We start from the raw sequence: 26831 nt of genomic DNA, 5'->3' as shown, positions 1-26831 counted from the left end.
AGTGTTACCAAGTTTTGTATAATGAGTTTTTCTTTTTACTAGCATTCTGCAATGCTCTTATCACCCACGGTTGTTTTTTTCTCAGCTGCATTTGGGCGGAAGGCGGGGTACACCCTGGACAAGTCGCCACCTCATCGCAGGGCCAACACAGATAGACAGACAACATTCACACTCACACACTAGGGCCAATTTAGCGTTGCCAATCACTGAGATAGGCTCCAGCAGCCCCGCCACCCCGAACGGGACAAGCGACAGAAAACGGATGAATGGATGGGTTGTTTTTTCTTTCTCTTCTTTTAAGTGACTAGTCTCAGTGGACAGTTTTTATTATACAGTGTCATGCACACAATGTTCATTAGCTTTGTCAACATCATCCAGTTGTATTATATATTTGTCCCATCATTATTTTCTGTGTTTAATCATTTGTATGATTTCTTAATTTCCCTGTTTCTTCTCTCTAGTTCTTGTAAATAATGAAGAACGTAAGATGATCAATAATATCACAAATTTACAGACCACTCTTTGTGTTGTCAATTATTGTCGTTTAGAGTGGAAGAAGTTTGTATCTGTGTCTATGTTATTTACTATATAGTTGAGCAATTATTTTGAGTGTGTTGCTTTTTCCCCCATTGAGGATGCTGTTTCAAGGTGCGGCCGGCAGGAGGAGGTCTTGAATGGAGTTGTTGCTCCACAGAGCAAGTAAGAGGAGAAGAAGTAGAGTAGGGCAGCAGGAATTCATTATTTGTTTCTAAAGTATGGACATATGATACAAATAAATAATATACATACATTCTACAATTTGTTAGTTTAATCAATAATTAATTAATAAATATAAAATATAAATGAAAAATTATATAATTAAAAATAATAAAAATTGAACACAAATATATAATATACAGTATAACAATATAAACACACAAATACAAATAATTAGTTTAATTTATATTGTATTATGTATACTATATAAACTAAATTTAAAATCCATCCATCCATTTTCTACCGCTTATTCCCAACGTGAATTTTATTTGAGTACAGTAATTGTATAATACTGTATATACTGTGTCCAGACTTCAGGGACACCCTAAACTTACAGGAATTCAGTGAATACAGTTGGCTTTTATCCCAGCCTTTAAGTGTTATTTGAGAAGGTGCTTTTAATGACCTTGATTCCAAAGGTGTTAAAAGCAACTGGCAGAGTGTCAAGGCAAAGAGCCAGGCTGAAAGGCCAGAATACACTCAGGGTGCACGTGGAAAAGGCCATTGCCTAAAACTGGACAGGCCTGAATGCACAGCGGAAGAACTGAAGGGCATGAGGTGCAACAGAAATACAGTACAATAAGCATGATATAGAATAAGCACATACTCGGCTCAATTAGTTTTCAGCGAAAAAGATGCATGTATTCTTACCTGTACTCCATTGTCTTGCCCCTTTTTGACAGAAGGAATCGAGACAGTCAGGCCTCGTAGTTCTTTTTCCTTCTCACGGAGCTCCGCCTTTGCCTGATATGGTAAATATATCAATAAACCAATTGGGCTATCTATCAAATTACTTATTTATTTATTTATTTTACAAAATCAAACGCGATAAATTTGTTGGTGACTAGAAATTGTAGTGCCCTCACAAATTACTGTATGTGTTAAAAATTCAGAAAAAATATACAAAACCCAAAACCAGTAAAGTTGGCACATTGTGTAAATTGTAAATAAAAACAGAATGCAATGATTTGCAAATCCTTTTCAACTTATATTCAACTGAATACACTGCAAATACAAGATATGTTTGAATGGAGAAACACAATTTCTTTTTGCAAATAATCATTAACTTAGAATTTAATGGCAGCAACACGTTGCAAAAAAGTTGGCACAGGGGCATTTTTACCACTGTATTGCATGGCCTTTCCTTTTAACAACACTCAGTTAACGTTTGGGAACTGAGGAGACCAATTTTTGAAGCTTTTCAGGGGAAATTCTTTCCCATTCTTGCTTGATGTACAGCCTAAGTTGTTCAACAGTCCGGGGTCTCTGTTGTCGTATTTTACGCTTCATAATGCGCCACATATTTTCAATGGGAGACAGGTCTGGACTACAGGCAAGCCTGTCTACTACCCGCACTCTTTTACAACGAAGCCACGCTGTTGTAACACGTGCAGAATGTGGCTTGGAATTGTTTTGCTGAAATAAACAGGGGCGTCCATGAAAAAGACGTTGCTTGGATGGCAACATATGTTGCTCCAAAACCTGTATGTACCTTTCAGCTTTAATGGTGCCTTCACAGATGTGTAAGTTACCCATGCCTTGGGCACTAATACACCCCCATACCATCACACATGCTGGCTTTTCAACTTTGCGCCTATAACAATCCGGATGGTTCTTTTTCTCTTTGGTCTGGAGGACACGACGTCCATGTTTCCAAAAACAATTTGAAATGTAGACAATTTTCCACTGTGCATCAGTCCATCTTAGATGAGCTTGGGCCCAGCGAAGCCGGTGGCGTCTCTGGGTGTTGTTGATTAATGGCTTTCGCTTTGCATATTAGAGTTTTAACTTGCACTTACAGATGTAGCGATGAACTGTAGTTACTTACAGTGGATTTCTGAAGTGTTCCTGAGCCCATGTAGTGATATATTTTACACACTGATGTCGGTTTTTGATACAGTACTGCCTGAGGGATCGAAGGTCACAGGCATTCAATGTTTGTTTTTGATCTTGCCGCTTACGTGCAGTGATTTCTCCAGGTTCTCTGAACCTTATGATGATATTACGGACCGTAGATGGTGAAATCCCTAAATTCCTTGCAATAGCTGGTTGAGAAATGTTGTTCTTAAACTGTTCGACAATTTGCTCGCGCATTTGTTCACAAAGTGGTGACCCTCGCCCCATCCTTGTTTGTGAATGACTGAGCATTTCATGGAAGCTGCTTTTATACCCAATCATGGCACCCACCTGTTTCCAAATTGCCGGTTCACCCGTGGGATGTTCCAAAAAAGTGTTTGATGAGCATTCCTCATCTTTTTCAGTCTTTTTTGCCATTTGTGCCAGGTTTTTGAAACATGTTGCAGGCATCAAATTCCAAATGAGCTAATATTTGCAAAAAATTGTTGTACACACTTGTTATATGAGATCTCAGTAGATCAGGCCCCTAAAGTGTTGTTAACACCGTGGATTATTTATTGGCATATTTAATTTTTTGCTAACATACTGACCTGGTCTCTGGCCTGGGTCAAGTCTTGAATAAGCTGCTCATTAGCAAGGTAGTGTTTAACCTTGGCATCTTCACAGCGCCTCTGGCACTCAAGCTCTACCTGCACTCGCGACTGCTGCAAGTCCGCCTCTCTCTTTAAACCGGCACTCACATCCTGTTTGTATCTGATGACACACAAAGGCTCATTACTTTATAACAACTCTAGGTAACAAGACTACACCATGTACATCCAATCACCTTTTTATCTCCTCCCTGCTCCTTTCCAGTTCTGCCTTGAGTTTGTGATTGCTTTCCCGCAGGCCTATCAACTCTGCATCCTTGGCGACCATCTCGCTGGAAGTCTGATGCATGTAACTCTCCCAGGCAGTCTGACTTGTATTAATTTCCACACGAAGCCTTTTGAACACACATGGACACACATTGAGGTTGTTTTGTTGATCTATAAAGATATTCATCCACAAGACTTCGGTTTCCGAGTTAATGGTGATAATGCTAATAACACAGCCGCTATATCTTGGATATATCTTCACTGTGACAATCAAGTTGACCTCCTTTTGGCAACAACTTTTTGTTGCACTTCATCTTCAACTCCTGTCTTATCAACAACATAACATCTACACATTGGTGAGTCTTTTACGCGAGACGTAGCAGGACTCGATGGGAATCAGTGCGCCAGTTAATGCTAATAAAGACACCTATCAGCTCTTAGTAGCTGTCCGGGCAATGCTAATTGGAGATGGACTCTGTTGATGCACTACATCTTCGAGGTCATCAGCTCCACATGACATTGATGTGAGCGATATGTAATTACAATGCGGGACATTCAATGTTAACAACACTGTATGCTAACAACACGGCTAATTGTCGTAGCTGTGACTGTCAATCAGACCAAGTTTTTGCTGAACAACACACACCTAAGGTTTCAGCACATCAAAGCACAGTTGTGACTTAGAGAAATTACCAAACATGTGACAAAGTATTTCTATGTAGTGGACTATGTTGTAGTGGCCGAGCGACGATCATAGCAATGACGCTGGAGGATCTCGGGCTAGGTGAGTGCTGTAATCTAAAATAGAACGCATTCAAGGCTAATATTAGGTGAAGCAAGTGTAAAGGTGACTATATGGGTGTAATTTTATGTTTAACGGGCTCTAACTATATCAAAAACATATTTACAATGTTGTAAACAGTTGTTTTTATGAACTAACGATCAAAATATTTGATTTATTAATAATAATCTTACGTCACAGAAATGTGTTTACCACGGTCAGGCACGGAACCAATTAGCCACAATAAAGGACACGAACCTCTCACAATCTTTACAACTGTGTGTTGCATCATTGCAAAGAACAGAAAACTAATTATGGCCAATATAAACCCTGGCGTGGTCAAAAACACATCATATCGAAATCTTTAGCGAAAAACATTGTTTGAAATGGAAACAGAAATCCCTGGATGTGTCATCATCTTGACTTGATGTTTCACATCATATTTTTGTGAAGGATCTTCATTTATGGACAACATAAAACAAAAACCCCATCGCTCTCACAGTGGAACATCAAAGGTTGATTGAGGTTTGCCCGAGACAATCTGAAACAATGGGATGAGTTTTGGAAATTGGTTCTTTGGTCTTATCAAAATAAACTTGAGCTGTTTGAGGAAATGGATGCTGCTTTTGTTTGTTTGATATATTGAAGAATAACACCAGAATAACAATCAGTCGCTGTGGCTTGTGCAGCCCTTTGAGGCACTTGTGATTAAGGGCTATATAAATAAACTTTGATTGATTGATTGATTGAGAGTCAAGGTTTGGTTTGTCTTTTGTTATTCCAACAGGACAATGGCCATAAACATACATCAAAGTGAGTCAAAATCTATGTAATGGCCTGGTCTATCAGAGGCCAGATCTCAGTTCTATGGATAATTAGTTACAGGAGCTGTAGGTTATATAGTCCATGCTCAGACACCAAGCAAACTGGAAGATATTGAAAAATTAAAGAATTGAAGAATGTGCTAACATCCTTCAGCGGACATGTGTCAATTTAACAACAAGAATAAATTGGTTTCAGTTTTGAATCAGAAAGGCTATACTATTGACTACTAATTTGCCAGGGGGTAATCATTTTGTCTACTGCAATTTGTACTTTTTTCAGTCCAGAAAATCAATAAACATGTTAGTTTGGCTTTATGCAGATGTTGTCTTTGTTTCAGTGGACACACAAACTATGCTCACTTTGGCTTATGACCCATTTCCAAAGGAAAGGATTTTTGTTTGATTTCAAAAAGGGAGCTAATATTTTGTCCTCAAGTCTGCATTCATATATATCGTACCTAAAAATTAAAATAAGGGATTATCTTTTCTATTACAAATTGCCGTTAAATCAATTTAAAAAAAAAAACATACTACATGTGTTACGCTGGGTTGGAACCGATGTCCCTCACCCACAAGACTTTGTCTTTAACCATTGTGCCATTAACTGTGGCAGTCTGCACCTCTAGTTGTGAGTAACACTGTCATTTTGCATAAATGAAACTAAACACAATTCTGCGCTCCTTCACAGTGCTTATGGTTGGGATTTTTTCAAGCTGGTTCATAACATTTTCCCCTCAATGTAACAGAAAGTATGAGGAAGTGTGAGCAGCTGCCTGTTCTTCTTTAGTTAAAGTTAATAAGTGTCCCATTTGTCAGGATATTTACACACAGTTTGGATTTTTGGCATATGTCTTTTCCATCGAGTTCATATCCAACCAACTCTCTCGCATTGTTAGATTGATTGAATTATGTAAGATGCAACTCGCCGCTCTGCATACATCGTACAGTATTTCTTTTATCTAATACACATTATACAGTGTATGTGCTCTAGTCTTTATGTAATGAGTGTCTCACCTTTTTATTGTATCATCTTTGTCACCTAAGGCCATCTGCATGTCTCTCTGTGCCGAGTGAGTCTGAGCAGATGTAAACGCGATGTCATCCTGTAGTTTGACAATGCGTTCCTCAGCTTTCTGTAGGTGCTTTTTGTTGGCTTGACAGTGAGCATTCAACTGCTTCTCCTTCTCCTTCAAAGTCTGGATCATGTCCTTATTTCTTGACAAAGTCACAGTCACAAGAACAGCTGAAACATTTGTTTTTAAGCTTCCTTTCAGTAATTCTTTTAGTTACTATGTTATTAGGTTTTGTTCAGTTGTTGAAAACATGGATCGAAAATGTTGATTGCAATTATTGTAAACTTTCAACTTGACTTGCACAAACATTCCATTTCCTTTATAGCAGTGTTTCTGTCACACTCATATTAACTAGCCCTACAGCCCCAACCCCTTAAAGAAGGTTGAGTTAATAATAATGATGATAATAACAATAATAATAATAATAAAAACAAGGGATTAGATTGATAAAGCACTTGCCCAGGGTAATCGGACGAAAACATGGCTGTCAATTTGCGCCAAAGGTCTCTCCAACCACCATCAAACAGTCATTCATAATCACACCAGTGTGTGGGGCCCCCAGAAGGAAGGTGGGTGAAGTGTCTTGGCTAAGGACACAATAGCAGTGACAAGGATGGCGGAAGCTGGATTTGTACCAAGACCCCTCAAGTTTTTGGATGGCCGCTTAACCGTCTGAGCCACGCCGACTAAGTTAATTAAATACATTTTTAAAGTGATTTTAGGATACCTCATTTACAATTGTTCATCTGCTTTCTGTATCACATACATCTTGACTTTTTGGATTCGGCTCGCTATTAAATAGGGAAATGTTTTATTTTCTGTGATTCATATGTACGTGCTGACGACTAGTGAAAACGTTTGAGAGTAATAATTAGCAACATTGAGATTCACATTGGCTTTCTTGATATATTTTTGTTCTTTATTTGTGCCAATGATGTATGGACTTTATGTTTACTCACTTTTTCATGCGATCATCTTCCTTCTTTTTTATCTTTTTCTCCACCTGTTTCAACTTGTCCTCAAGCTGCTTTATTCTGCCATAGGAGGTGAGAACCTCACGTTTTATACAGACACACGCACGTTCAGTGGACACAGAATAGAGAGGTGTACCTGACATCTTTGACGTTGGTAATATCATCCATCACCTGGTCCTTTTGTTGCAACTGGGCCTGTAACTGCTTTAAGAACTCATCAGATGCTTTGAGCACTTCGTTCGCTTCCAGTTTAGCTTGGCTCTGTATTTCAGTATCTTTAGACAGAAGCTTTATCTAAAGACACATGTAAAATTGTCAAAAAAGGAATAGTGGCAACACTAAGCCTGAATATATTTATTATCAGACCTTGAGGTCCCTAGAAAGCAACATTGCCTGCATCTCATCTCGCTTCAAGTTGAATTCATGTTCATGCTCTTTTAACTTTTTGTCCATGGCTGTTGTCATCACCTGGTGACCACAGGTGAGAGATGTTAGACGTGACACCACTACTTGCAACTGGTTGTTGGAGAGATGTTAGTTTCAGGAGTATCATCCCTCTACCCAAAAGAACAAGCAGATTTTACACTTATCCTGTTGCAAAGATACGTACATTTTCACTTCAACGGTAACAATCAAAGTCTCCCCTTTAATTCCATACCAAGATCATCCATTTAAAACCATGTACCTACATGCACAGAACATTTTTATTTATCTCATCTTTTTCAAGCGAGCTTCACAAGCCCGAGTTTAAGAGGTTTCAGACTACAACTATTCATGTTTTCCCCCAGCTTTTGTTTATGTAGCCTAAAATATTTGTCCTGTGTTGTATTCTTAATATAATAATGATGAAGAAAATAAGGTAAAATCCCAAAATCATTCAAAGATATTAAACTATTTCAACATAAGTAAAACACAGTGGTAACTGCAATAATCACCCCATATTTACTTAGTATCGAATGAAGAACAAAATCTGCAGTCTCACACTTCAGGATTAGGATGATTGTGAATGCTATTTTGATGCTCGTCAAAACAGATTATTTTTAATGTGTGAACATGAGTTTACAAGTACTATCCAATCACACACACCTGGCTAATCTGGCCTCCTGGGACACAAAAATAATGTACACGTAAATATTGTTAATATTCATTGTAAATATTTATTTAGGACATGTCTCTAAGGAGGTTCATTTTACGTGGCTTCATTTTAAAAAGTTCGTTAGTTGTTGTGTGATTGTGTGAGGAAACATTTTTCCAAGCTTGCAGATTTGACTGATTCACAAACCTAAAAAAGTGGTTTAACTCTGTACCGTTATTGAATGAAGACACAATAGTACCAGTGGGTGAGAATGGAGACCACGGTCATAAAAATGAAAGTAAAACCCTTTCAATCAATGTTTGAAAATGTATTTTATAGCTCATAATCCCAAGTGTCTCAAAGAGCTTCACACACTCACAATGACATCCCCTGATCAAAACCCACATCATCATCATTAATGAAGAATTAACATTTACTTTCTTTACCTGTCTAAGCCGCATTATTTCTCCTTCTTGCTCTTGTATTCTGTGCTGCAACTCCAATTTCACCCTCTCGTGTTCCTCCATTTGTTTTTGAATTTTGCCTGTCATCGAGCTTCCATCCAGTCACACACACACACACACACACACACACACACACACACACACACACACACACACACACACACACACACACACACACACACACACACACACACACACACACACACACACACACACACACACACACACACACACACACACACACACACACACACACACACACACACACACACACACACACACGACATTAGTAGAATTCATGGGTGTAATGTACAGTACATATGTACTATATCACAACATTAAGGACTGGGACAAGGGAACACAAATGTTAGCAACACTAGCATTGCTGTGTAAGCTACAGTGCTAACATTAGTCACATTTTAACTGCTTATCATGCTAGGTTAGCCTGTTTGCTATTGAAAAACAAAACAATAAAACGTACAGCTTCCACATCAACTGTATAGCTGACTGTTGTAATTTTTGGACCTCCGGGCTTAATTTTAAGATTTGTAACAAAGCCTACTTTTTAAGATGTAATTTATTTATTCTTACAAAGCTGTCCAATTAGAAGTTGTAAGCATATAGACAGGGCCCATCTAGATAGAGCTGGGGTCAGAGAGTGTGTATGTCTAAGAGGAAGGATGAACTTCAAAACTTGCATAGCAAACAAGTGATATTTCTCATGTTTGGTGGTCAAAAACAGTGTCTAGGGACACATAATACCGTTAGAACATCTTTCGAAAGTTAATTTTGTAGGAAATTTTTAAGAGTGGTATATTTAGGTACTAAACTTGCACACACATCTAACTAATGTATTTGCATTGTTGTGCCTGTAGACTCACTGTCTGAGCTCCTCCAGCTGCAGCTTGTGTTGAGCAGCTTTGTTCTGGCTAACAAGCTGCTCCTTCTGTCTCGCCTCGGCGTCTTTGGCTTGCCTCTCCTCCAGCATGGCAACCTGAATACGGAGCTGACTCAGCTCCTCCTGCCTGTGAGTGAGAGTAGTATTTCAAAATTACTAGAAGTTGCCCGGGGCAACAACTTGTCCTCCTGGTGCTTCTGCTTTTACAGTACATATCATTAACGGGTTCTAGAAGGAGGTGTTGTGTACTGTACTTTTTGCATTGCACTTGGTGTAGTGTGAGAGAAAAAATGGGTCAAATGTATTCAATAAAATCAGCAAATGAGCAGATGAAGTAGAATTCCTGTTGAATTTTACATTACACATCGGTGTGGTCTGTGAGTCTGCTATATTGGAATGGAAATTTAGAACTGCTGTACTTGGCGTGGGTGTGTCGTATTGTTTCTACCTGTTTTGCTCCGCAGTTACAGCCTTGGAAGTGATCATATCGTATCTCTCCAGCTCTCTGTCTCGTTCATCCAGGATCTCCAGGTTGTACTGAAAGTCCTTCTTCAGCCTCTGATTCTGGTGTCTAGTAGTATCAAACAAGTGATGTATGTGACATCCATCCATCCATCCATTTGCTACCGTTTATTCCCTTCGGGGTCGCGGGGGGCGCTGGAGCCTATCTCGGCTACAATCGGGCGGAAGGCGGGGTACACCCTGGACAAGTCGCCACCTCATCGCAGGGCCAACACAGATAGACAGACAACATTCACACTCACATTCACACACTAGGGCCAATTTAGTGTTGCCAATCAACATATCCCCAGGTGCATGTCTTTGGAGGTGGGAGGAAGCCGGAGTACCCGGAGGGAACCCACGCAGTCATGGGGAGAACATGCAAACTCCACACACAGGACTACTCAGGACCTTCGTATTGTGAGGCAGACACACCAACCCCTCTCCCACCGTGCTGCCTGTATGTGACATACTAACTATAATATTAGCCAGAAATCTCACCGTGCCAGAAAAATGTATCCAAATAGGGAGGTGAATTGGTTTGTGAGCACTGCACGAACATATTCATGTGCAGCTCACTCACCTTTGTGTTTACCATCAGTTTACTTATTTGTTGCGGGCCGCGACAAATTAATTTGGGCCGCCACAATTAAATACCTGTTCGTCCTCGCTCATAAGGACATTATAATCAATCAAACAACTAAACTTTATCTATAAAACACTTTTCATGCAGAGGCAAGTTGCAACACTAGGTGTTTTTCACCAGTAAAAAAAGAGAAGAAAACATGCCACACACACCACTGTTCACAATAACAAAACATGGCACTGTTGGCAATTAACAATATGTAAATAATGTCTATGTAGCTTGTTGTTACAGCTCTGTACAGTAGGTGGCGGAATGCATCTTAACTCCACTTCTTAAAGCACATTATACACACCAGAGGCCTCATTTATAAAGGATACTGTGCACAAAATGTTGCATCAAACGGGGTGAAATGTTTATAAGTAACTTTCACTGCTCGCTAGTGGGGAACCTACGACTGAGTTGGCTCTCTTGGTTGCTTTGTTTTGTCTTTTCCTGTCTCTGGCTGTGCTGCCCCCCAAGCAGACAAAGGTATGCCACCATGGTGTATTTGGGTGTTGAATTGGTGTTTTTGTTTTGTTTTGTTCTTTGTCTATGCATGGTGCAATTGTATGTGCATAACATGTGTTATTTGTTGCTAATTTGTTGTATTTTTTCATTGTGTTCTACTTTCGTAGCTGTATTTGTAGCTGTACATTTCCATGTCTCATGATGACACAAGACCAATTAGATACTCTTAAAATAGGTTTTTATCATTTTAAGGATATAGCCACAGTTCGCCCAACTCCCTCTCAGGGCAACATGGAGACACAAATGCATGCTATTATTACAAGTCGTATAAATTATTGTAACTCCCTGCTTTCTGGTTTTCCTAAAAAGGTTATTGCACCTTTACAACTACTCCAAAATTCAGCAGCACATGTCCTGACAATGACCAAAAGGTGGGCCAACATTACACCAGTTTTAAAATCTCTGCATTGGCTCCCCTTGTGTTTCAGGATCAAATTTAAGGTTCCTCTTATGGTTTATAAATGTTATTTTATTGTATTGGTGCTTCTTATCTTTCAGATGAAATCCTCCGGCACTCATCTCCTAAATATTCCAGAAGTCAGGACACAAAGTCACGGGATGGCATCTTTCCACTATTATGGCCCCTGTCTATAGAACAGCTTGCCGGAGGACCTCAGGGCTGCGGAGAACATTTGTGTTTTTAAGAGCTGGCTTAAGACACAACTTTTTGATTTGGCTTTTACCTCATATTTTTGTTATTTTGTACTTTACTTTTTATCTTATTAGTTATGCAAGATTGTATTTAGTTCTATTTATTTATCATATATTTATTGTATTTTCTTTCATCTTCATATGGTTTACTTGTAATGTATCCTTTATTCCTTCTCGTGTTTCTTACTATTTTACATGTTTTATTATTTTTACTTTCCATCGTTTCTCAGAGAGAGCCATCTGCATCAGGGGTTATCGGACGTACTGTTGGGGCGCTTTGTGTCAGCCTCCTGGTGGCCGTGGTCTGATGACCTCCTGGTCCAGATGGCTCCTGTGATAGTGTTTACTCACCCTGGCGCCTCTGTACTTAGCCATGCATTCATTTGTTCATGTGTGTGTGTTTGTTATGCGTGTGTCTGCGCGATGATGGGGGATTTGGGTCATCGGGGTACTGTTTTAAGGTCTGTAAATAACTTTGTGTTGCATTTCTTTTATGTATAAAAAGCGCTTTATAAATAAAGTTTGAATAATTGCAAGTTTGATTGATTAAGAAATAGCGCCTTTGAAGTGGCAGCTGGTTGCATCACCTCTGCACTCTTTTATTTTTTTAATGTTCTTTTATACCAAGATGGCGCTGCAGATGGCCGCTACGGTGCTGTGTTTTCCCGTAGTAGTTTCTAGTATTGAACAAAAAGAGCACAGTCTACCAAGTCAAACTCTTTGTGTGTTAGACATACTTGACCAATAAAGCTAAATCTGATATACACAACCGATATGTAATTTCTATTATCACCATTACAACTGAAGTATATGCAACTAGAACTAGAACTAGCCAGCACCAGACTGGATAATTCCTGTACGCATAGCAATTTTCTTAGAATAACACACAACTCACATAATGTGTTTTCTGCTGTGAATGTGTCCGGGGTAGATATGCATTCTACTGAGGTGGCAAATCATGATGCGTTCAGTCGATCGCAGCATCAAGCAAACAATCTGAAAATTCCCGTCGTATCAATTCCTAGATATGGTCGAAACTATTTAAAGTGCACTACGTATAATAAACGCAACATTATTAATATTTCTACTACGGATAATTTAAACAAAAACTCGTCAAAACAGCCCAATACTTATAATATGGGCTTTTTAAACATAAGATCATTGTCTCCCAAAACGTTATTAGTTAATGAGGTCATTAGAGACAACAATCTTAACGTCATTGGTCTTAGCGAAACCTGGCTCAAACCAGACGAATTTTTTGCGCTAAATGAGGCATCTCCTCCTAACTATACGAATGCGCATATTGCCCGTCCCCTTAAAAGGGGTGGGGGGGTTGCACTAATATACAATGAAAACTTTAACCTTACCCCTAACCTAAATAATAAATACAAATCGTTTGAGGTGCTTACTATGAGGTCTGTCGCACCGCTGCCTCTCGATATGGCTGTTATCTACCGCCCCCCAGGGCCCTACTCGGACTTTATTAATGAATTCTCAGAGTTCGTTGCTGATCTAGTGACGCACGCAGACAATATAATCATAATGGGGGACTTTAATATCCATATGAATACCCCATCGGACCCTCAGTGCGTGGCGCTCCAGACTATAATTGATAGCTGTGGTCTTACACAAATAATAAATGAACCTACGCATCGCAACGGCAATACGATAGATCTAGTGCTGGTCAGGGGTGTCACCACCTCCAAAGTTATGGTACTCCCGTATACTAAAGTAATGTCCGATCATTACCTTATAAAATTCGAAGTTCTGACTCATTGTCAACAAACTAATAATAATAATAACTGCTATAGCAGCCGCAACATTAATGCCGCCACAACGATGACTCTTGCTGACCTACTGCCTTCGGTAATGGCACCATTCCCAAATTATGTCGGCTCTATTGATAACCTCACTAACAACTTTGACAATGCCCTGCGCAAAACCATTGATAGTATAGCACCGCTAAAACAAAAAAGGGCCCCTAAAAGGCGCACCCCATGGTTTACAGAGGAAACCAGAGCTCATAAATTATCATGTAGAAAGTTGGAACGCAAATGGCGCGCGACCAAGCTTGAGGTTTTCCATCAAGCATGGAGTGATAGTTTAATATCGTATAAACGCATGCTTACCTTAGCTAAAGCTAAATATTACTCAAATCTCATCCGCCTCAACAAAAACGACCCTAAATTTTTGTTTAGTACAGTAGCATCGCTAACCCAACAAGGGACTCCTCCCAATAGCTCCACCCACTCGGCAGATGACTTTATGAATTTCTTTAATAAGAAAATTGAACTCATTAGAAAGGAGATTAAAGACAACGCATCCCAGCTACAACTGGGTTCTATGAACACAGATACAACTGTATCTACGACGGATACTGCAATACAAAATAGTCTCTCTCTTTTTGATGAAATAACATTAGAGGAACTATTACAGCGTGTAAGTGGGATAAAACAAACAACATGTTTACTTGACCCACTTCCTGGGAAACTTATCAAGGAGCTTTTTGTATTATTAGGTCCATCAGTGCTAAATATTATAAACTTATCACTTTCCTCTGGCACTGTTCCCCTAGCATTCAAGAAAGCGGTTATTCATCCTCTGCTCAAAAGACCTAACCTTGATCCTGACCTCATGGTAAACTACCGACCGGTGTCCCACCTTCCCTTTATTTCGAAAATCCTCGAAAAAATTGTCGCACAGCAGCTAAATGAACACTTAGTGTCTAACAATCTCTGTGAACCTTTTCAATCCGGTTTCAGGGCAAATCACTCTACGAAGACAGCCCTCGCAAAAATTACTAATGATCTACTGCTAACGATGGATTCTGATGCGTCATCTATGTTGCTGCTTCTTGATCTTAGCGCTGCTTTCGATACCGTCGATCATAATATTTTATTAGAGCGTATCAAAACACGTATTGGTATGTCAGACTTAGCTTTGTCGTGGTTTAACTCGTATCTTACTGACAGGATGCAATGCGTCTCCCATAATAATGTGACCTCGGACTATGTTAAGGTAACGTGCGGAGTTCCTCAGGGTTCGGTTCTTGGCCCTGCACTTTTTAGTATTTACATGCTGCCGCTAGGCGACATCATACGCAAATACGGTGTTAGCTTTCATTGTTATGCTGATGACACCCAACTCTACATGCCCCTAAAGCTGACCAACACGCCGGATTGTAGTCAGCTGGAGGCGTGTCTTAATGAAATTAAACAATGGCTGTCCGCTAACTTCTTGCAACTCAACGCCAAGAAAACGGAAATGCTGATTATCGGTCCTGCTAAACACCGACATTTATTTAATAATACCACCTTAACATTTGACAACCAAACAATTACACAAGGCGAATCAGTAAAGAATCTGGGTATTATCTTCGACCCAACTCTCTCGTTTGAATCACACATTAAGAGTGTTACTAAAACGGCCTTCTTTCATCTCCGTAATATCGCTAAAATCCGTTCTATTTTATCCACTAGCGACGCTGAGATCATTATTCATGCGTTCGTTACGTCTCGTCTCGACTACTGTAACGTATTATTTTCGGGTCTCCCTATGTCTAGCATTAAAAAATTACAGTTGGTACAAAATGCGGCTGCTAGACTTTTGACAAGAACAAGAAAGTTTGATCATATTACGCCTATACTGGCTCACCTGCACTGGCTTCCTGTGCACTTAAGATGTGACTTTAAGGTTTTACTACTTACGTATAAAATACTACACGGTCTAGCTCCGTCCTATCTTGTCGATTGCATTGTACCATATGTCCCGGCAAGAAATCTGCGTTCAAAGAACTCCGGCTTATTAGTGATTCCCAGAGCCCAAAAAAAGTCTGCGGGCTATAGAGCGTTTTCTATTCGGGCTCCAGTACTATGGAATGCCCTCCCGGTAACAATTAGAGATGCTACCTCAGTAGAAGCATTTAAGTCCCATCTTAAAACTCATTTGTATACTCTAGACTTTAAATAGCCCCCCTGTTAGACCAGTTGATCTGCCGTTTCTTTTCTTTTCTCCTCTGCTCCCCTTTTCCTTGAGGGGGGCGGGGGGCACAGGTCCGGTGGCCATGGATGAAGTGCTGGCTGTCCAGAGTCGGGACCCGGGGTGGACCGCTCGCCTGTGCATCGGCTGGGAACATCTCTGCGCTGCTGACCCGTCTCCGCTCGGGATGGTGTCCTGCTGGCCCCACTATGGACTGGACTCTTACTATTATGTTGGATCCACTATGGACTGGACTCTCACAATATTATGTCAGACCCACTCGACATCCATTGCTTTCGGTCTCCCCTAGAGGGGGGGGGTTACCCACATATGCGGTCCTCTCCAAGGTTTCTCATAGTCATTCACATCGACGTCCCACTGGGGTGAGTTTTTCCTTGCCCGTATGTGGGCTTTGTACCGAGGATGTCGTTGTGGCTTGTGCAGCCCTTTGAGACACTTGTGATTTAGGGCTATATAAATAAAGATTGATTGATTGATGATTGAACTGTACGAAAACACATTTAATGTGCCAATAATATACTGAAATCTTCTTGTTTGCATGTCAGTTGCCCACAAGAGCTTTAAATATTGCTTATGATGACGACCTGTGTCATGAAACAAAATGTCAGCTTTGCATTACCTGACAAAATAGATATAAATAATAGATACAATATTTGAACAAAGACTTGGAAAACAAAGGGCTAAAAACGTGAAAATTATTTTTTCATCTCAGCAACAGTTCTCAGTCACGGTGGGGTTGACACTATTATTGGTTATTTATTGACATTCCTATTATTTTTATTTTTTTGTATGACATTACTTTGTCTTCCAAAAATAATTGTGTTTTGGTGCTCGACGTAACAAGCACAAATCTGAAAATATTGTTTGCCGTCGCCATCTCTGTCTTCCTTCATTGACAGTCCAACATGTGATCCTTTAGATTATTACTATATTCATGTGCTAGTTTGCATGAAAATGTATATATGATTGTTGGAGGGATAGTGGGAGGACAATGGCGAGGACCCTTCTGCGCCCAATTCACTGCAAATGTGATTTATAATGAGAAGAGTACGCAGAAGTGTGCGTGGCACGTTTTTATAAATCTGAATTTTTGTGTGCCTATGTACATTCTAAAGTTTGTGCTTAGAAAATCTTTTACGTTTGAATCGACCCGCAGTTTTATAAAATGAGACCCCTGGTCTGCAAGATGTAGCAGAAGAGATCAGTGTTGCCAATTTTGCAACTTGGTCGCTGTATTTAGGGAGTATTCAGAACCTTCTCTTGACTTTTAAAAAAAGCAACTACTGACAAACACTGACATGAAAGCACCGATCTTCGTAGCAGTGGTCACCTCTCCTACCATACGGCACTTACAGGCCACGTCGTCTAAATCGTAACATTAAAATAAACTACAAATTTGTATTTGTATTTCATAACAGATTTACTTAGCGTTTCATGATTTTTACTCACTTTTTGTCTTCCCCCAATATTATTCCTCTCTTTTACAGCATCCAATATACCGGTAACTGCGTACACATGCGGCATAGCCAATTGGCCAATAATTGCTATCTTAATAACAAACAACCATCAAGAAAATACCTCCCAAGCAGAGGTGATAAGGGAAAGATAAACTAAATTTCCCTCGAAGGACAAATTGACAATAATTGTTTCTTCTTAAAAATACAGTGAATAAGCAGATTGCCAACAAAAATGGTGGACAAACCATAGCATGTAATGTTTAGGTTATAGGGATGTTACGATCAGGGTTTTATGCTGCTGATACGGATCATCCATGAGTGAGATCGGCAGATCCCAATACCGATAATGGTTGTATGTATTAACTGTAATTATTGCCAGATGAGGTGGTTCGGGCATCTGGTCAGGATGCCACCCGAACGCCTCCCTAGGGAGGTGTTTAGGGCACGTCCGACCGGTAGGAGGCCACGGGGAAGACCCAGGACACGTTGGGAAGACTATATATCCCGACTGGCCTGGGAACGCCTCGGGATCCCCCGGGAGGAGCTGGACGAAGTGGCTGGGGAGAGGGAAGTCTGGGCTTCCCTGCTTAGGCTGCTTCCCCCGCGACCCGACCTCGGATAAGCGGAAGAAGATGGATGGATGGATGGATATTTTCAATTTATTTATGGTTACAACTATTAACAGTTTAACAATATCAACAAGATATTTAAACTAGTTCCTTATTGTCTTTCTCAGCATAATATGATAAGTCTCGTCCTCCAGTGATAATGTACAGTACTTTAGATAAAAATAAATTAAGTTAATTTGCTATAATGGAGGTGATTATTATTAACTTTGAGGAGCGGCTCTACACTGTATCTGGAGACACATGATTACCTGCTAGTTGTTTGTCAGCCTGGGGAACTAAAAATAAATACGTACAAGCCAGAGAGGATCTGCGTTTGTAATCAGCATTAAAATGCATTAATCGGCAATTGCGATCATACTTTTTCACAAAAATCCACCTTTTCTGATTGGTGGCTGATCGATCAGCGCATCCCTAAAAGGTTACCATATGTTTTTTTAAACTAAAGCAAACCAACTTAAAATATATGTTTGTTATGAATTGTAGTACTCTTATTTCTGTCACAAAACCCAACAAAGGAGGTGGCTGATATAAATGGTGCAGTACTTGCAGCCATAAATGAGACACAAAAGCGACAGGTCTCCAGATATAATGTCTTGCTTACACTTGATAGTCCACAAACGTCCATTGTGTTGAGCTGGAGGTAGATATTATTGAGAAACATTTCAAAACCTTTGCAAATAAAACCAGTACTATGTGTATGGTCCAATACTGTAACTGCTTGGTGAGGAAATATGTTCCCTCGTAATGTGACTTAACACTATACGAGTTCAAACTGCTGCCAAGCCTGGGCCATTTTGCTAAAAAAAAAAAAAAGACAGATTCAAACTAAATCAAGCTTTTCTCAGCATGTACATGCTCTATATGGATGAGCTTGATGTCAAAGCAAAGGGGAGGCTTTGATGGTTACTGTTGATGTGAAAACATACGGTATATTTGCTATTAGATAAGACTAAATGAAGCTGCTTGTTCAGTGAGTTTTAGTGGTACAGGAATGGTATTTGTACCATTGGAAGGGCTAAGTGTTAGCTATCAACTTGTGGTAAGTTTGTGGCATTAGTGTTTTGTTTAATAAAATTATTAATGACATATTCTGGTCTCTGACTGCTTGCTTTTTAACATAACTTATATTTCTATTTGGCGTTCTTCTCGGAACATGGACATGTGTTTATGGATATTGAGCAATTATATCAATGCCAATACAACCCACCAGGCTCCAGTACCAGGATCCTGCATGTGATTGTATGTTATCGATTATAAAATATGCAAAAATAAAATCATGTCAATCAAAATACCGGTACCCCCAAAACTCCCAAAACATACAGAGAATATAGAACTGATAACACAAGGTAGAAGTTGATATCCTATCTGCACGCCACAGGGTATAGAGCGGTGTACTGTCCTGTCTTCTTATGTCATCCTTCCTGTACTACCCAATTTGTGTTATTTGAGAGGGACAAGCGGTAGAAAATGGATGGATGGAATTAGGCTTGTTGTTTATGTCATGTTTTAATTGTGAGCTACCATGATAGAGAGCCTTGTCTTTTTAGTTGTGTGTGTGTGGCTTCACAATGAAGATCATTTATTGCTATCTACTGCATAGGTTATGTCACAGCATACACTGCTAATTGCAAAAAATGTGCCGGGACAAACAAATATGCGTGTACTCGAGTGCTATCTTAATTGTGATTATTACATTTATAGAAAATGGAATCCCGGGCTCGGGATCTTTCTGTGTGGAGTTTGCATGTTCTCCCCGTGACTGCGTGGGTTCCCTCCGGGTACTCCGGCTTCCTCCCACCTCCAAAGACATGCACCTGGGGATAGGTTGATTGGCAACACTAAATTGGCCCTAGTGTGTGAATGTGAGTGTGAATGTTGTCTGTCTGTCTGTCTGTGTTGGCCCTGCGATGAGGTGGCGACTTGTCCAGGGTGTACCCCGCCTTCCGCCCGATTGTAGCTGAGATAGGCTCCAGTGCCCCCCCGCGACCCCAAAGGGAATAAGCGGTAGAAAATGGATGGATGGATGGATGGATGGATGGAGTCGATTACCTTTGCACATTTGAAAGGCTAATATTAAAGATCATATTGTTCATTGTAAAGTGAGATGCAGATACCTGAGACACAAACACTCCTTGTTAGCCTTTTCAAGAGAATCTTCTAATAGATGAATCCTTCTAGCTTGGAGTTCCTTCCACTCTCTCTCTTTATTGACTGCCTGGGCTTCCAGGTCTCCCAATCCACTGTAGACGTTTGACTGCATTTTGGAACCGGGACAGTCAGCATCCAAGGCCTACAAGATCATTATGATCGATTAACACAAATGTATTAGGTAGGTAAATATTCTAGGATAGAAAATACTTTACTGATCCCACAAAGTGGATAGGAAGTGATTGCAGTGCAGATACAAAAAGTCCACATAAAGGGAAACATCAAAGATAACAAAGGACATACGGTACATGACATGACTTTGAAGAAAATCAATGACTGACAATAGGCATATGGCATTGGGGTGCCGAATGTAAAAAATCAGTCACACTTAATTTACACTTGCTATGATCTTGTTTTTACCATTTAGCTCTCAATTACGACACATTCTTGAGAACAGATCAAAAGCATTGTCAAACGCAAGTGAAGCGATCAGCTGTTTAAGTGTCTAGTATTCAACAATGTCTTTATGCAACACACTATGCACACTCACACGTTTGGAGCTAACATTTTTAACAATATGCAACTATCCATCCATCCATCCATTTTCTACCGCTTGTTCCTTTTGGGGTCGCGGTGGGTGCTGGAGCCTATCTCAGCTGCATTCGGGCGGAAGGCGGGGTAAACCCTAGACAAGTCGCCACCTCATCGCAGGGCCAACACAGATAGACAGACAACATTCCCACTCACATTCACACACTAGGGCAGTGGTTCTCAACCTTGTTGGAGGTACCGAACCCCACCAGTTTCATATGCGCATTCACCGAACCCTTCTTTAGTGAAAAGTAAAATGTTTTTTTTTTCAAATTCAAGAAAAAGTTATATGTTTTTTACTGGTGCACAAAATGAACCGTGCATAAACATCACCTTGTTCAAAGAACAAAACCAACACAGTGCATGAACTCACAACAAATTACACCCTTTACACACATTACCATGAATTGATTAACGTGGACCCCGACTTAAACAAGTTGAAAAACGTATTCGGGTGTTACCATTTAGTGGTCAATTGTACGGAATATGTACTGTACTGTGTAAAGTGTACTCTTTCATATAATGTATTCTCTTCCTTTACAATCTGCTAGTAAAAGTTTCAATCGATCAATCAAACTACCTGCAAATCAGATGGAAAATTAGAGGGAACATTGTTTGGGGGTATCCATAATACGCTGATAGGGAGAAGTTTTTATTTACACGATAAGTCGGATGTGTCTTGACCTCCGTGGCGGAGGCTCCGCCAAACCCCTGAGGCCGACTCACCGAACCCATAGGGTTCGATCGAACCCAGGTTAAGAACCACTGCACTTGGGCCAATTTAGTGTTGCCAATCAACCTATCCCCAGGTGCATGTCTTTGGAGGTGGGAGGAAGCCGGAGTACCCGGAGGGAACCCACGCAGTCACGGGGAGAACATGCCAACTCCACACAGAAAGATCCCGAGCGCAGGATCGAACCCCGGACCTTCGTATTGTGAGTCAGATGCACTAACCCCCCCAACACTGTGCTTCCCAAGCCTAAGATTCGATTCATTATTTAAGTACAGTGTTTTATTTTACAATATTCAAACAAAGTGTTACTGTTCAAACTGTGTGTAATATTACAGTGGCCAAAATATTGAATATACTTCCATCCATCCATCCATTTTCTACCGCTTGTCCCTCTCTGGGTCGCCGGAGCCTATCCAAGCTGCATTCGGGCGGAAGGCGGAGTACACCCTCATTGCAGGGTTGTTAAATAAAATATCTTGTTTTTTTTAATGAATATTTAGGCCTACTACGCTACTGTATTTTAATGTCGGTCATTATGGTGGTACTTGGAAAGCCAAGTGTTTTCTGAGGTGGTACTTGGTGAAAAAAGTTTGAGAACCACTGCTCTAAAGAAAGTCATCCACATAGACACATATACGTAAAACACATACAAATCAAATCAACTTTATTTATAAAGACGTAAAAGTAATTTACTTTGCAATTACCCTACCATGTAGCTGCCACTGTCTATCGCCATTGGAGTATTTCAAGTCCACGACAGTAAAAATCTAACATAATAACCGTCGCAACTTGGACTCCAAGCTGCTAGCTGTTTGGAAACGTCTCTTTTTAGTAAAGCTTTTAGTTAATGCACCTTTAAAACTACCATTTTGTATCCACGTTGTACCCTTTTTATGATGTTGCCCCTGTTGTTTTAATTGAATTGTTCTTTTACTTCACCTATGTTTTGTACAGGGTTTTGTGATTTTATCTGTGAAAAGCGCTTTGTAAATAAAATGTACTTACTTACTTACTTACTTACTTACTTGAAACTGTTCGATGTCCATGACACAAATATTCAGAGCGACACTCAATGCGCGGCGGAGGACATAGTAAAATGCGAATTATGCTGACTATTACGTAGCAGCTAATTATTACTTCCGATAGACCGGTGCGGGGTTGCCATAGCAACAGCACGTACGTCAAATGCTTCCTCCCAGCCACATATGCCCGTATAATCCGTTCCGAGTATCTACTATTTTCATGTTGGTGATTTGTCTTAATTACCAAAGAATAAATTAAAAATCCAACTACAATAGTGTGTAAAAAACGGTTAGATAATGAGCAACTTATTTTTAATGACGCGTATTCATAATGTAATAATATGTTAAAAAGATGTGACTGTTTTACATTTCCATAGACAGAGGAAAGTGCATCATGTTGGACTGATGTAATATTATGAGTCCCACCGTAGCGTGCCGCCTATATAAGCGGGGCGCACGTAGTCATGGAATTGTGTAAAGCGGCTCGCAGGGAGAAGGAAGTCTCTTCAGGTACAGTCACATTCTCTTTCCTTTTTTATCTATTCGTGTCCTCATTTCTTTCGATTATCTTTCAGCAGCGAAGCAATTCATAGCTAGACGCTAAGCAACAGGTAAAAACACATCAAGAGGATGGACGTTATTGAAGAGAAAATAGTGCACACGTTTATTCGGAAGAGGAGTGTTTTTGCCCCGTCTGAATACATCACCATGAGTTTTAGTGGTCATTTTAGTACCAGTGTGGTGTTTTGAAGGTGATTATGGTGACATTTGGGCAGACGGGTCCATCCTCACGTACGCCAGCATCAGTGTGACGTCACTGCGTTGTCCAGAAGCGTAAACTAGTGTACATTGCATAAGTCTCTCACAATACTACAACTCCGAGTTAACCAACATTGACGGATGTCAAAAATATGAAAAAGGTCTTTTTTTTCATAAGAAGAAATTAAATTAACGGAGGGATTGAAAGGGTATTTGTCATGTGAATCAATGGAGGAGCGAATGAATTGCTCGGAAAAGGTAAGTGTCGCCCCACTGAGTGAGGATATTTAGCGCTCCTTTTAACGGTTTAATGTGTATTATTGTGTCACAGGTACCGGATTGTGATTACGTGGATGGTGATGACTTTGACAAGTAAAATGGCAAATGAGTTCATATGAATTATATGCGATTAAAACATGAAGGACGTGATTATGTGTAACAGTGTCACCAACAATTGTTTCACGAGGAACAGAGGGAATAAATAAATACATTAATACAAGCTATACAGACAAGGTAGGGTGGGACTTAATGTGAACATACATTACGCAAACAATTTAAATTGTTAACACTAGAAACAAGTTTATTCACAAACAAACAATAAATATATGTATATATGTATGTATATATATGTGTGTGTGTATGTATACATATATATATATACATATATATATATATATATATATATATATATATATATATATATATATATATATATATATATATATATATATATATATATATACATATATATATATATATATATATATATATATATATATATATATATATATATATATATATATATATATATGTATGTATATATGTTGTATTTATTTTATTATATATATACGGTATATATATTACAAATAAAATTGATATGTATCCATCCATCCATCCATCTTCTTCCGCTTATCCGAGGTCGGGTCGCGGGGGCAGCAGCCTAAGCAGGGAAGCCCAGACTTCCCTCTCCCCAGCCACTTCGTCCAGCTCCTCCCGGGAGATCCCGAGGCGTTCCCAGGCCAGCCGGGAGACATAGTCTTCCCAACGTGTCCTGGGTCTTCCCCGTGGCCTCCTACCGGTCGGATGTGCCCTAAACACCTCCCGAAGGAGGCGATCGGGTGGCATCCTGACCAGATGCCCGAACCACCTCATCTGGCTCCTCTCGATGTGGAGGAGCAGCTGCTTTACTTTGAGCTCCCCCCGGATGACAGAGCTTCTCACCCTATCTCTATGGGAGAGCCCTGCCACCCGGCGGAGGAAACTCATTTCGGCCGCTTGTACCCGTGATCTTGTCCTTTCGGTCATAACCCAAAGCTCATGACCATAGGTGAGGATGGGAACGTAGATCGACCGGTAAATTGAGAGCTTTGCCTTCCGGCTCAGCTCCTTATTCACCACAACGGATCGGTACAGCGTCCGCATTACTGAAGATGCCGCACCGATCCGCCTGTCGATCTCACGATCCACTCTTCCCTCACTCGTGAACAAGACTCCGAGGTACTTGAACTCCTCCACTTGGGGCAGGGTCTCCTCCCCAACCCGAAGATGGCATTCCAATTTATTTTGTTTGTCTTTTTTATTATATATGCATATTTTTATACTCATGAATGCTTTTTTCTTTGATCAATAATTTGAATAGTTTGCATAATGTATGTGTATATATGAAATACGTAAATGAACGTTATATATATACGCATATATATTTATATATATATATATATACATATTAGGGCTGTCAAGATTAACGAGTTCACTCATAGATTAATCTAAAAAAAACATTTTAATCATGCACATTGACCGCATATATATATATATATATATATATATATATATATATATATATATATATATATATATATATATATATATATATATATATATATTCATATGTTACATTAGTGCTAACAAATGATTATTTTTCAAATTTTTATTAAAAATCATGATTATCACAGGTTAGTACTTGCTTGCACAATTTAAATGAACTTAAACAGACCCCAATATTTGGGGTCTCTTTTTCTATAATTAAATGTAATAATGTTAGAGTATTTTAATAAAATATTTTTTTATGCACACAAGTGATTTTCTGCAATTTATCAAAATGCAAAAGTGTGATGAATCTGATACATTTTTTATTATAATTTACATATGTAAAAACAAAAATATACTACAGTTACAAAAATAAAATATTTATATTACATATACTTATGGTACAAAAATGTTGCCATAATTTCATAGTCTAATAATGTAGCCAATTATTGTTAACATTATCAAAAATATGAAATTAGTAAAAACGGAGTGCCTTTCGGGTTTTGCTTAGAATCATTGAGGCACTGGACATTGTTATGCAAGAAAGCTGTTAAGCTTTGTGAAAGAAGCTTTAGCATCTATTTGTTACCTAAAGTGTGATAAATAAACATTTTGTTTGTCAACATGAATCTTGTTTACCTGTAGGACATGACTCAGATATTCTTGTATCAAATGATGTCATTTTGTGGGGTGACACCCTATATAATTTCAATAATACTGTATGTATATAGATCATGAAATACAAGAGTAGCTCAAAGTTAAGTCAATGTTAAGCTTGTCACTTTAAGAGATAAACTACAGTCATTGAAGTGTGACATCTTAAGTGCCACACTTAAGAACTTTCAGTTTTGGTTGATTTTGGCGGCACCAGTGGACCAAAGCGGTAATGTTTTGCTACGGAAAAACACAAAATTCCCATGAGGACTAGTGCATATAGCGTCAAACTGACACGATAGTACCACAATGATTCAATATGACTGATCTTTTCACAGTATAAACCTTCATATTTTACTCAAACTTTATATTTGTGGTTTGCAGTCAATACTTTGTTTTGTTCTCCAGTACTTTTGAGTTTGTTGTGTGGCTGGTTGTGTCAGTGTGGAACTGCGAATTATCAAGCTGGTGGCTTTTTATTGCTATCATGCACATTTACAATAGCTAACATTAGCATTATAATTTTGATTTGAGCATCGAAATGTACTTCCTAGTAAAGCAGGAACAGAGCCAAGGCAGCATCGGTCTGAAATCCCTCCTCGTCTTAGCTCACGCCAGTGAATGAAAGCCGGGCCAATTTTGATCCTTGACTGTCCTTTCATCCGGGTGGCCTCCCTTTTTATTTTTTTGTCTCCTCAAACAAAACTTTTTGTTTCTTTGGTTGTATTGGAGCTTTAACCATGAGAGCTGTGATAGTTAGTTTTCAGTGAAAGTTACACAGACCCATTCAACTAGTTGTAAGTCCATGTAGCATCCCAAAAGTTATGAAAATATTTTATGAAGGTTGAAAAGTTACTTAGTGCTGCTTTAAACAGTAGTTAAATACCATAATCTCTACTGTGTCTCAATTTACACTCAGTCTTTTGAGTACATAAGTGTGTTCACACTGAGAAGTAGGGCACAATGCAGTACGCGGTCAGTAACTGAATATTACCGGCTGTGCTCAGTGTGACACTTGTCAAACTAAGTAGTCGCCATCTTGGCTACGTAGCGGAAGTGGGCAACAACAATAATAGATTTAGGACAACACTTTTAAAATGTGCGCACTCAGTAACTAAGTACACATGTGAACACAATAGTGTTACTGAAGTGTACTGACAGAAGTATTC

The 26831-nt window shown here is 39.5% G+C and overlaps 2 protein-coding genes across 6 annotated transcripts in view; one reads left to right on the top strand and one right to left on the bottom strand.

Annotated features, from left to right (window-relative positions):
• ccdc57 (coiled-coil domain containing 57) overlaps window positions 1-22585 on the bottom strand; it is a 31862-nt gene extending 9277 nt beyond the window's left edge. Inside the window, exons 1-12 of one of the 4 annotated variants that reach the window (XM_061967061.1) lie at window positions 22447-22585; window positions 20064-20239; window positions 10008-10130; window positions 9543-9686; window positions 8644-8752; window positions 7489-7590; window positions 7259-7416; window positions 7108-7182; window positions 6090-6290; window positions 3440-3598; window positions 3204-3366; window positions 1408-1500 (exon numbers count right to left, since the gene is read on the bottom strand). In XM_061967061.1, the coding sequence (XP_061823045.1) occupies window positions 1408-1500; window positions 3204-3366; window positions 3440-3598; window positions 6090-6290; window positions 7108-7182; window positions 7259-7416; window positions 7489-7590; window positions 8644-8752; window positions 9543-9686; window positions 10008-10130; window positions 20064-20239; window positions 22447-22467 (1524 nt within the window). In that variant the 5' untranslated portion in view covers window positions 22468-22585. Of the gene's footprint in view, window positions 1-1407; window positions 1501-3203; window positions 3367-3439; window positions 3599-6089; window positions 6291-7107; window positions 7183-7258; window positions 7417-7488; window positions 7591-8643; window positions 8753-9542; window positions 9687-10007; window positions 10131-20063; window positions 20240-22434 lie in introns of all 4 variants that reach the window. The other 3 variants (XM_061967064.1, XM_061967062.1, XM_061967065.1) reach the window with 3 other exon arrangements.
• A 282-nt stretch (window positions 22586-22867) lies between these two features.
• slc16a3b (solute carrier family 16 member 3b) overlaps window positions 22868-26831 on the top strand; it is a 40128-nt gene continuing 36164 nt past the window's right edge. Inside the window, exon 1 of one of the 2 annotated variants that reach the window (XM_061967067.1) lies at window positions 22868-22953. The gene's annotated coding sequence lies outside the window, so the exon portion shown is untranslated. Of the gene's footprint in view, window positions 22954-23314; window positions 23461-26831 lie in introns of those variants that run through there. The other variant, XM_061967066.1, reaches the window with a different exon arrangement.

Source organism: Nerophis lumbriciformis, linkage group LG11 (assembly GCF_033978685.3).
Source record: "Nerophis lumbriciformis linkage group LG11, RoL_Nlum_v2.1, whole genome shotgun sequence".
In the NCBI taxonomy this organism is placed as follows: Eukaryota; Metazoa; Chordata; class Actinopteri; order Syngnathiformes; family Syngnathidae; genus Nerophis; species Nerophis lumbriciformis.
Note: the sequence above shows the minus strand (reverse complement) of the source record. Positions and strands in the feature narration are given on the sequence as shown.